Source organism: Ovis canadensis, chromosome 2 (genome assembly GCF_042477335.2).
Source record: "Ovis canadensis isolate MfBH-ARS-UI-01 breed Bighorn chromosome 2, ARS-UI_OviCan_v2, whole genome shotgun sequence".
NCBI classification, from domain to species: Eukaryota; Metazoa; Chordata; class Mammalia; order Artiodactyla; family Bovidae; genus Ovis; species Ovis canadensis.
Genome location: NC_091246.1, coordinates 157,556,690 through 157,569,436, shown reverse-complemented (window position 1 = coordinate 157,569,436; position 12,747 = coordinate 157,556,690). Strand labels below are relative to the sequence as shown.

The 12,747-nt window shown below is 39.0% G+C and overlaps 1 protein-coding gene across 5 annotated transcripts in view; it reads right to left on the bottom strand.

Annotated features, from left to right (window-relative positions):
* Positions 1-1,185: 1,185 nt before the first annotated feature.
* ACVR1C (activin A receptor type 1C) overlaps positions 1,186-12,747 on the bottom strand; it is an 83,623-nt gene continuing 72,061 nt past the window's right edge. For all 5 annotated transcript variants that reach the window (XM_069577499.1, XM_069577503.1, XM_069577500.1 and 2 more), the window contains one exon: positions 1,186-1,675. In XM_069577499.1, the coding sequence (XP_069433600.1) occupies positions 1,550-1,675 (126 nt within the window). In that variant the 3' untranslated portion in view covers positions 1,186-1,549. The remainder of the gene's footprint in view (positions 1,676-12,747) is intronic.

The window sequence follows — 12,747 nt, the reverse complement described above, 5'->3', positions numbered from 1 at the left end:
TGCAGTATCATTTTCTAAGATCTATCAAAGAATACTTTAGGTCTTTGATCATCTCAGAAGAGCATTATAAGGAACAGAGTTTAGGAAACAATGTTTTAGAAGAACAAAAACATCCTGAACAATGTTTTAGAAGATTTAACATTGCACCATGTTAAATCTTCCTTTGCCAAAGCAGAATTATAGATTTGAAAAGATATTTAATGTTCCATGTATTATTCAGAATGTTTCACTTCTGTATCGACAGGAAGTAGAAGCAAAATTATCATGAGCATTCTTCCACACTCATTGCTCATTTTGAAAGGACAAGAGAATATCCTTTACAGTTACTGATAATCCTTAGTTGGGTTTGGTTATTACACTTCATTTAAGAGTTTTCTTAATTTTTCCTCAAAATATCTCCTAGTAATCTCTTCTTCTCCTCTCCTCTTTCTAAATGTATATGTACAAAGGTAGTAGGGACCTCTGAAATGCCTTAAAAACATCTCTAACAATGTATTTTTATGACTGATTAATCTCTGGAAGTATTCAGAAAACATTAAAACTATTTAACAAATAGGTTGACTACGGAATTTCCATGAGGAAAATGTCAGTGGACATTGTCCTAAGAGTTCATCCAGGTCCATTAGGATTCTGCAAAATAATTTGCCTTCTGTTTCACTAAACCACAAATATCATCATGAAAGATGTTGTTTCTCCACAGGGAGAAGAAATACTGTAGGAATTAAAGGGAAAGTAGGAAGCTAGCTGAACCTACCATGTGGATTATCACAAGATTCGGACCTAACGCTGGCTCTATCACTAGCTGTGTCACTTTGGGACATTTCTCAATGATTCAAAACGTCAGGTATCTCATGTGAAAATAAGAGAAAGTAACAATCTCAGTGACTTTCAAACTGTTTGTCTCAGGAGCTGCTGTTGTTGTGCATTATGACGAGGAGGAGGACAGGGAAGGAGAAACCAAATAAGTGATCTGATCTCACTTCCATCTTCCAATCAAGCAGTTCTGCTTTTACGTATTTTGTATCCTAAACTCCAGAGCACTGTTTAATTTTTTAAAGGTCCTATTCATTTTTTTTAAATAGAGGAAAACATAGATTATATAATCTAAAAATTTTGTTTAGATATAATATGTTCCAGTTCACATTTTTAATGAAAAGTTTTCATCTCGGGGGGAAAAAAATGGGCTTTTATATTTTTTTCTATTCATTCATGTGCTCCTGATTCAAGTAAAATAAAACCTTAATAACTTATATTACTTTATATAGCTTATTTTATGCTTTTGTAATATGTTCCTTAAATAAAAAGATGAGTTGATGTGCTGCTTTTCAAAATAAAATTAAAGACAACATGGGGAGTAGATGACATCAACTCCAGCCCACACTTGACTTTAGTTATTTTTTCATGGTGCCTTTGGGCACTTAAATACTGCACTATATTATCTTTGAGGTAGAACAAAAACAAGGACAAAACAAAGGCAAAAAATTCACATAAAAAGGGAAAATGAGAAAGAAAGCTGCAAGATTATTTCTCTTTAACATGATTTTCATCATCAGGCTTTGCAGTCGTCTTTGACACAAAGTTGAGATATAGTCTTCTTAATCCGAAGAGCAGTTAGTCGTGCTGCCCCATTGGCATACCAACACTCGCGCATTATTCTCCCCATGACTCGGAGTGCCTTAAGAGAAAAAAATATCAAAATCTTCAGCACAAAACACAATACAAGAGAAGGAAAATCACAAACACAGGAATTGATGCTAAGCTCTGATATAGAAACAGTAAATTAATAGGAGAAGGAGATCAGGGTCAAATCACCTCAAAAATCCTGTCCAGGGTGTCTCCCCTCAGACAGACACCAGGGTGTCTCCCTTCAAACATAGACTGGGTCGTCTTCACTCAGGCAGAGATTAGAGTCTCCTCTGAGACAAGGATCACGTGGTAACCAGAAGGGAGGACCAGTCTCCTCTCATCAAGGGTCAAGGCACCTCTCCTTAGAAAAATACTAGAGCACCTCCTCTCAAACAGAACCAGGGTGATTTCTTTCAGAAAAAAAACCAGGGAAACTCCCTTCAGAAAGGCATCAGAGTGTCTCCCCTCAGAAAAGAACCAGGGCTTCCCTGCTGGTCTAGTGGTTAAGAATCCGCCTGCTAATGCAGAGGACATGGGTTTAATCTCTGGTCCAGGAAGATCCCAGATGCTGGAGGAACTAAGCCTGTGCACCACAACTACTGAGCCTGCACCCTAGAGCCCTCAAGCTGCAACTACTGAAGCCTGAGCACCTAGAGCTGGTGCTCTGCAACAAGAGAAGACGTCAGTGAGAAGCCCATGTACTGCAACAAAGAGTAGCCCCTGCTCAGGGCAACTAGAGAAAGCCAAAGCTCAGCAATGAAGACCCAGTGCTGAAAATAATAAATAAACAAATCTGAGGAAAACAAAACAAAACAAAACAGAAACTAGAGCATTTCCCCAGAGACAGAGACCAGGGTCCTCCTCTCATAAAAAGATCAGAGTGTCTCCTCTTGACAGAGACCAGAGGGATTTCTCTTAGAAAAAGACCAGAGCTCTACCTTCAGACAAAGACCAAAGTGTCTCACCTCAGACAAGAACCGTGGCTTCTCCTCTCAGGCAGAGACCAGGACAACTTTTCTCAGAAAAAGACCAGGGTGTCTCTCCTCAGAAAGACACCAGAGCATTTTCCCATACACACAGCAAGGTGTCCATTCTCAGGGACCAGTGAGTCTCCTCTCAGAGAAGGACACACACAGCTCTCCTCAAACAGAGAGCAGGACATCCCCCTTCTGAAAGGAACCAGGGCATCTGACCTTGAACATAGATGGGCATCTCCTCTCAGAGGAACCAGAGCATCTCCTCACTGAAAGAGATCAAGGTAACTCACAAAAAGACCAGGGCATTTCCCCTCCAAGAAAAAGGTTTTTCCCCTCAGACACAGACTTGTGTGTCCCCTCTCAGAAAGGAACCAGAGTGTCTCCCCTCAGACAAGGACCAGGGCATCCCCCCTCAGAAAGGGGCCCCAGCAACTTCTCTCACAGACAAGGGCTTTCCCTTCAGACAGAGACCAGAGCATCTCCCCCTAGATAAGGACCATGACATCCCAGACAGAGAATGACCAGGACAACTTCTTTCAGAAAAAGTTCACGATGCTTCCCTTCAGCCTGACCTGAATGCCCCCTTCAGCTAGTGTTCAGGGTGTCTCCCCTGTGACAGAGATCAGGGTGTCTCTTCTCAGAAAGGGACCAGGGTGTTTCCTCTCAGAAAGAGACTAGAGTGTCTCCCCTCAGACAGACACCACGGAGACTTCTATCACGTAAAGACTGGGGCTCTCCCCTAGACAGTGGGAGGGCCTCTTTTCAGACAGAGACCTGGGGGTCTCCCCTATGACAGAGAACTGTCATCTCCCCTCAGACAGTGTCCACAGATTCTCCCCTGTGACATGAACCGTGTGACTTCTCTCAGAAAAAGACCAGGATATCTCCTCTCATAAAGGAGCCAGGAGGTCTGCTCTGCACTCAGGCAGAGTGCATGGCCCATTGCTTGCTAGATGGTTTGCAGCTATCATTTGTGGACCTTGAAGGTGGCTATAGGAGATGATAGGGAGCCTTTGCTCAATGGCATTTTGGTTTATGGAATTATACTATTATATTTAAGGGCATGTTTGATTAGCATAAGGTGAAATGAAGATCAGTTTCATTTATTTAATCTTTTCTATAGAGATTAGTTATTTATTTGGCTTCCACCTACTATGTTAAACATAATTTTAGGAAAGAGAATGTGGTCACCTTATACTACATCCTTTTAGAGTAAGTAAAATCAATTGAATAGCTTTATCTTCTCGAGAATATCAATAATCATTTAAATGCAATTAGTTAATATTTTCATGCATTTTATGAAAATTTTCCTCTTCCTTCAAGCTGCATAAAAAATAATATGCTTTCAATTAAGAAATTATATATGTTATACATAAAATAGCTAACAATTTCTACCCTTGGGCTTTCAGAGCATATAAGCTTTCTGTAAAACCTTTATAGTGAAATTAACACCATGACCTGACAGCCCCACCCATCAGCAGAAAATTGGATTAAAGATTTACTGAGCATGGCCCCGCCCATCAGAACAAAACCCAGTTTCCCCCTCAGTCAGTCTCTGTCATCAGGAAGCTTCCATAAGCCTCTCATCCTTCTCCATCAGAGGGCAGACAGACTGAAAACTACAATGACAGAAAACTAACCAATCTGATCACATGGACCACAGCCCTGTCTAACTCAGTGAAACTATGAGCCATGCCCTGTAGGGCCACCCAAGACGGATGGGTCATGGTGGAGACTTCTGACAAAACGTGGTCCGCTGGAGAGGGGAATGGCAAACCACTTCAGTACTCTTGCCTTGAGAACCCCATGAACAGTATGAAAAGGCAAAAAGATAGGACACTGAAATATGAACTCCTCAAGTCAGTAGGTGCCCAAAATGCTACTGGAAATCAGTGGAAAAATAACTCCAGAAAGAATGAAGAGAAGGAGGCAAAGCAAAAATAACACCCATTTTTGGATGTGACTGGTGATGGAAGTAAAATCCACTGCTGTAAAGAGCAATATTGCATAGGAACCTGGAATGTTAGGTCCATGAATCAAGGCAAATTAGAAGGGGTCAAACAGGAGGAGATGGCAAGAGTAAACATGAACATTCTAGGAATCAGCGAACTAAGATGGACTGGAATGGGTGAATTTAACTCAGTTGACCATTATATCCACCACTGTGGGCAGGAATCCCTTAGAAAAAATAAAGTAGCCATCACAGTCAACAAAAGAGTCCAAAAGGCAGTACCTGGATGCAATCTCAAAAATGACAGAATGATCTCTGTTTGTTTCCAAGGCAAACCATTCCACATCACAGTAATCCAAGTCTATGCCCTGACCAGTAATGCTGAAGAAGCTGAAGTTGAACGGTTCTATGAAGACCACAAGACCTTCTAGAACTAACACTCAAAAAGGATGTCCTTTTCATTATAGAGGACTGGAATGCAAAAGTAGGGAGTCAAGAGATAACTGGAGTAACAGTCAAATTTGGCTTTGTAGTACAGAATGAAGCAGGGCAAAGACTAACAGAGTTTTGCCAAGAGAATGCACTGGTCATAGCAAACACCCTCTTCCAGCAACACAAGAGACGATTCTACACATGGACATTACCAGATGGTTAATACCGAAATCAGAGTGATGATATTCTTTGCAGCCGAAGATGGAGAAGCTCTACACAATCAGCAAAAGCAAGACCAGATGACTGTGGCTTAGATCATTAACCCCTTATGGCAAAATTCAGACTTAAATTGAAAAAAGTAGGAAAAACTACTAGAAAATTCAGGTATTACCTAAATCTGCTGCTGCTGCTAAGTCACGTCAGTCATGTCCAACTCTCTGCAACCTCATAGTCTGCAGCCCATTAGGTTCCTGTCCCTGAGATTCTCCAAGCAAGAATACTGCAGTGGGTTGCCATTTCCTTCTCCAGAGCATGAAAGTGAAAAGTGAAAGTGAAGTCGCTCAGTCGTGGCCAACTCTTCGAAAACCCATGGACTGTGGCCTACCAGCCTCCTCTGTCCATGGGATTTCCCAGGCAAGAGTACTATAGTGGGTTGCCATTGCCTTCTCCCTGACCTAAATCTAATATCTTATGATTGATTATACAGTGGAAGTGACAAAGAGATTCAAGGGATTAGATCTGATAGAGTGCCCGAAGAACTATGGACGGAGGTTTGTGACATTGTACAGGAGGCAGGGATCAAGACCTAGCCCCAAGAAAAAGAAATGCAAAAAGGCAAAATGGTTGTCTGAAGAGGCCTTACAAATAGCTATGAAAAGAACAGAAGTAAAAAGCAAAGGATAAAAGGGAATATACACACATTTGAATGCAGAGTTCCGAAGAATAGCAAGGAGAGAAAAGAAAGCTTTCTTCAGTGATCAATGCAAAGAAATAGAAGAAAACTATAGAATGGGAAAGACTAGAGATCTCTTCAAGTAAATTAGAGATACCAAGGGAACATTTCATGCAAAGGTGGGTACAATAAAGGACAAAAATTATTTAACTTATATGCAGAGTACATCATGAGAAATGCTGGACTGGAAGAAACACAAGATGGAATCAAGATTGCTGGGAGAAATACCAATAACCTCAGATATGCAGATGACATCACCCTTATGGTAGAAAGTGAAGAGGAACTAAAAAGCCTCTTGATGAAAGTGAAAGTGGAGAGCAAAAAAGTTGGCCTAAAGCTCAACATTCAGAAAATGAAGATCATGGCATCCGGTCCCATCACTTCATGGGAAATAGATGGGGAAACAGTAGAAACAGTGTCAGACTTTATTTTGGGGGGCTCCAAAATCACTGAAGATGGTGATTGCAGCCATGAAATTAAAAGACGCTTACTCCTTGGAAGGAAAGTTATGACCAACCTAGATAGCGTATTCAAAAGCAGAGACATTACTTTGCCAACAAAGGTACGTCTAGTCAAGACTATGGTATTTCCTGTGGTCATGTATGGATGTGAGAGTTGGACTGTGAAGAAGGCTGAGCGCCGAAGAATTGATGCTTTTGAACTGTGGTGTTGGAGAAGACTCTTGAGAGTCCCTTGGACTGCAAGGAGATCCAACCAGTCCATTCTGAAGGAGATCAGTCCTGGTTGTTCTTTGGAAAGAATGATGCTAAAGCTGAAACTCCAGTACTTTGGCCACCTCATGTGAAGAGTTGACTCATTGGAAAAGACTCTGATGCTGGGAGGGATTGGGGGCAGGAGGAGAAGGGGACGACAGAGGATGAGATGGCTGGATGGCATCAGGGACTCAATGGGCACAAGTGAGTGAACTCCGGGTGATGGTGATGGACAGGGAGGCCTGGCGTGCTGTGATTCATGGGGTCGCAAAGAGTCAGACACGACTGAGTGACTGAACTGACTGAACAGAAGCAGAAGACATTAAGAAGCGGTGGCAAGAATACACAGAAGAACTATACAAAAAAGATCTTCACAAACCAGATAACAATGGTAAGATCACTCACCTAGAGCCAGACATCCTGGAATGCAAAGTCAAGTGGGCTTTAGGAAGCATCACTAGGAACAAAGCTAGTGGAGGTGATGAAATTCCAGTTGAACTATTTCAAATCCTAAAAGATGATGCTGTGAAAGTACTGCACAAAATATGCCAGCAAATTTGGAAAACTCAGCAGTGGCCACAGGACTGGAAAATGTCAGTTTTCACTCCAATCCCGAAGAAAGGCAATGCCAAAGAATGCTCAAACAATTGCATAATTGTACTCATCTCACACGCTAGTAAAGTAATGCTCAAAATACTCCAAGCCAGGCTTCAACAGTATGTTAGCCATGAACTTTCAGATGTTCAAGCTGGATTTAGAAAAGGCAGAGGAACAAGATATCAAATTGCCAACATCCATTGGATCATCGAAAAAGCAAGACAGTTGCAGAAATCATCTACTTCTGCTTAACTGACTATGCTAAAGCCTTTGACTATGTGGATCACAATAAACTGTGGAAAATTCTTCAAGAGATGGGAATACAGACCACCTGACCTGCCTCCTGAGAAAACTGTATGAAGGTCAGGGGGTCTGGTATTCAGAATATGTGTACAGAAATCTTTATGCAACACTTAGAACTGGACATGGAACAACAGACTGGTTCCAATAGGAAAAGGAGTATGTCAAGGCTGTATATTATCACCTTGCTTATTTAACTTATATGCACAGTACATCATGAGAAACGCTGGGCTGGATGAAGCACAAGCTGGAATCAAGATTGCTGGGAGAAATATCAACAACCTTGGATATGCAGATGACACCACCCTAATGGTAGAAAGTGAAGAAGAACTAAAGAGTCTCTTGATGAAAATGAAAGAAGAGAGTGAAAAAGAAAGCTGTGGTACATATACACAATGGAGTATTACTCAGCCATCAAAAAGAATACATTTGAATCAGTTCTAATGAGGTGGATGAAACTGGAGCCTATTATACAGAGTGAAGTAAGCCAGAAAGAAAAACACCAATACAGTATACTAACACATATATATGGAATTTAGGAAGATGGTAACGATAACCCTGTATGTGAGACAGCAAAAGAGACACAGATGTACAGAACAGACTTTTTGACTCTGTGGGCGAGGGAGAGGGTGGGATGATTTGGGAGAATGGCATTGAAATATGTATAATACCATAGAAGAAATGAATCGCCAGTCTAGGTCAATGCAGGATACAGGATGCTTGGGGCTGGTGCACTGGGATAACCCAGAAGGATGGTATGGGGAGGGAGGTGGGAGGGGGGTTCAGGAGTGGGAACTTATGTACACCCGTGGCAGATTCATGTTGATGTATGGCAAAACCAATACAGTATTGTAAAGTAAAAAATAAATAAATACATAAATTTTAAAAACCCTCAAAATTCAGAAAGCTAAGATCATGGCATCCAGTCCCATCACTTCATGGCAAATAGATAGGGAAACAAAGGAAACAGTGACAGACTTTATTTTGAGGGGGATCCAAAATCACTGCAGATGGTGACCGCAGCCATGAAATTAAAAGACAATTGCTCTTTGGAAGAAAAGTTATGACCAACTTAGACAGCATATTAAAAAGCAGAGACATTAGTTTTCCAACAAAGATCTGTCTAGTCAAAGCTATGGCTTTTCCAATAGTCATGTATGGATGTGAGAGTTGGACTATAAAGAAAGCTGAGTGCTGAAGAATTGATGCTTTTGAACTGTGGTGTTGGAGAAGACTTTTGAAAGTCCCTTGGACTGCAAGGAGATCCAACCAGTCCATCCTAAGGGAAATCAGTCATGAATATTCATTGGAAGGACTGATGTTGAAGCTGAAACTCCATTACTTTGGCCACCTGATGTGAAGAACCGACTCATTGGAAAAGACCCTGATGCTGGGAAAGATTGAAAGTGGGAAGAGAAGGGAACAACAGAGGATGAGATGGTTGGAAGGCATCACCGACTCAATGGACATGAGTTGGAGTAAACTCTGGGAGTTGGTGATGGACAGGGAGGCCTGACCTGCTGCAGTCCACAGGGTCGCCTAGACTTGGACAGACTGAGTGACTGAACTGAACAGTGAAATTAAGATATTTTTTAAAATTCTGTAAAAATACAGATATTAACACTATACAGGATATACATTTTCCTTTAATTGAAATTTAAAATTTCATTAAATTAATTTAATTATGGGAATATTTACTATTCTACAAAATGACTATTCTACAAAATATTCTAAGAAAGGACATGAAAGACAAAAATGGATATGGGACGGGCTGGAAATTCCCTGTGTTGATCTGGATAGTATGTATACATGTATATTTTCTTTTTTAAGTCATCAAGCTGGACACTAAAATTTATGCATTTTATTATATGTAAATTATACCACAATAAAATAATGATAAAAATCAGTGAACTGGTAAATAAATAAGATAAATATTCAGAGGGGAAAACAATGAGAAGGCATGAATCCAGAGTGGTAAAAGAAATCACTGTAGCAAGGAGCTACTCTGGGGGCTTCTTTGGATCTTACAGTCTAGAATTTCAAAATTGATGGGCTACATGTGAAAGACAGGAAACATAGTTCGAAGCACACAAAAAGTGTCAGATGAAGGTGTTTACAAAGTCTAGACTGTAAGGATGAATTGGTTGTAGAAGGAACTTTGTAAAGAAAATTGTCTAAATCTTGACACTTGGTAAAGAAGAAAAATCAAACCTTAGCCTTATGATGTTGCAGTAAACCTGAGTTCATAATGAAAATTCACAAGCAGATGAGGAAACAAACCATCTTTAACAAGAGGCAGTTAAAACAAAAAATAGGAAAATCAAACCTATCAAAACACTAGATGTTAGAGTTAAATGATACGAAAAATAAGTAAAAGGCAAAGAGAAAAGTCTAAACATTAGTATAAAAAAGTATATTTATAAAAGAAAAAGTACCTTTCATGTCAGTAAAACTTGATGTGAAAAATATAACCATTATAATAAAAACCTAAATGGATAAGTTAAATGACAGATAGTGCTGTGCTGTGCTAAGTCGCTTCATTTGTATCTGACTCTTCATGACTGTATGGACTATAGCCCACCAGGCTCCTCCATCCATGGGATTCTCCAGGTAAGACTATTGGAGTGGGTTGCCATGCCTTCCTCCAGGGGACCTTCCCAACCCAGGGATGGTAGAATTCGCATCTCTTGCAGCTCCCTCTTTGGCAGGCGGGTTCTTCACTACTAGTGCCACCTGGGAAGCCCAAATGGCAGATTAGACGCACGTAAATACAGAATTGGTGAACTGGAAGATAAATATGAGAGACTGTTCATGAATGCAGGGTTATTGAATAATAGGAAAGAATAAGAGACAAGCAAAGTAAAATGAAAGGTCTAACATGCATACAATGAATTCTCTAAAAATGGGCAATAAAAACATGAAAAGATGAACTATTTGAAGAGATAATGGCTCAGAATTTTCCACAACGGAAGACAGTCACAAATCTTAAGAATCAGAAAGTCCAAAATATCCAGGCAAAATTAATCAAGAGATATCCATACCAAATACATCATAGAGAAACTCAGAATGCAAAAGACATAAAGAAGTTCTTAACGAGGTCTGGAAGAAAAGATAAATTAACTAAAAATAATCTAAAATTAGCTGACTTCTCAACAACAATAATGGAAGTCAGAAGCCTGTGAAATAACATCTTTAAAGTACTTAGAGAAAATAACTGCAAACCTAAATTCTAATGCCCAGATAAACTATTTGCTCAGAATTGAGGACAAAATAAAGATGTTTTCAGACACCCAAACACTGAAAGAACTTAAAATTTCTAGATCCTCACTAAAAATCAGTTCAAGTAAAATACATTTAAAAGATGCACATGAAGAAATCAGAAAATTACCTTAAAATGAAGCTCTGAGAGCCAAGAAGGAATGATGAACAAAGAAAATGATAAACATGTTCACAATTTCAGAAAAAAACGATGATGGAGTAAAAATCTCATGAATATCTAATATGTGGGATTAATACAAAACAAAAGAGAACTAAAATATTGGGCAAAAATGAACAAATTCATTGCATAAAATATCGAAAATTCATTGTATAAAAATGAAATTGTTAGGCTTATTCTAGGAATGCATGATTGGTTTAATAGTGGAAAATCCATAAATGCAATCTATCACAATAAGACACTAAAGCAAAATGACATATCACCTCAGAGATAGGAAGAAAGCTTTTATCAAACCAAAGTCAGGTTTTATGAGCAAAACCCAAAGCAAAAATGGCATTCAAAGGTGAGACATGTAGGAGCAATACTATCGTCCCTTCCAGGCAACATTATACTGGAAGTCCTAGAAACTGCAATAACAAAGCTATGAGGATTAGTTCTAGAACTCTCATTATTTGGAGGTAATGATCATCTATGTGGACACTCTAAAGAATCTACAGTTGTATACCCTAAAGAAATAATTTGTACAGACGTATACACCCAGAGCAGTGTTGTTCTAAAAGAAGCTAAAAATCACACATATGACAATCAACAGCAGAATGAAAAATAGAAATTGTGCTATATCCATACAATAGAACACTATACAGATATGAAAATAAAACCAATAATAGCTGTACTATATAAGACGAAGTTAAAAAAAACTAAGAAGAATATCCATAGTATCAATAATATATTTCATAAATAAACAAAAGTTAGCCATAAATATATAGCTAAATTCTAAAGAAAAGAAAAGTAATAATAAAATGATTAGTTACAATAGCACCTCTCAGAGGGGTGAAGAATGTTCAAAGGTATTAGAAGTGTTCTATTTTTTTAATGTGAAATTCTAATATTATCTTTTAAATTTATATGTTAATATTCTTTCATTTATGCATGAAATGGTTAATGTTAGAAAAAGTTTTAATTTAATTTCAATTTTGTTATAAATGCCTCAAATTCTGCTTCTAAAATAAGTATATTTTACCTACATAGAATACTTTACCTGTATTCTAAACAAAATAGAAATATCAGGACATAAATCTTGCCTTAAATAGAAAATGAGTTGAGTGAAACATGAAGGAAAGGAAAAATGAGGGAAAAATTAACTGTTTAAGACATGACATATGACAAAGCCAAAACTAAAAGATGTCACCTAAAAAAAGACCTCAAGCATTATACATAAACATGATCGAAGATAAACAGTTGTAATTGGGATAGGGAGATTAAAGCATTAAAATAGTTTTGGAATTTGTTAGATGATTTATAGTCTTTCCCCTACCTTCCCTTCTACTTCCTGTGGGAGTTAGAAAAATCTTTCTCTTCACATAGGCAAAACAAGCATTGCAATATATCTGCTCTATGATGGTTACTACATGTGTGGTTCAGGATAAGGAGATAAACAACAATGATCCCTGCCATGGGGAAGTTTTCTGATGAAAGAAAACCGTAAGTTAGGGATTAAGAATAATTTGTTGAATATAAGGATGACTAAAACTGTAATAATCGTGTAGCACAAACATTGACTACCCTCTGAATATGCCTGTGTTTCTGACATCCCCAGCCCCCTTCAGTTAGATGAGACTGTGTAATTGGTTCTGGTCTATGAACCATGAGTGGAAGTGCTGTGTGTCACTTGCTGCTGCTGCTGCTAAGTCGCTTCAGTCGTGTCCGACTCTGTGTGACCCCATATACGGCAGCCTGCCAGGCTCCCCCGTCCCTGGGATTCT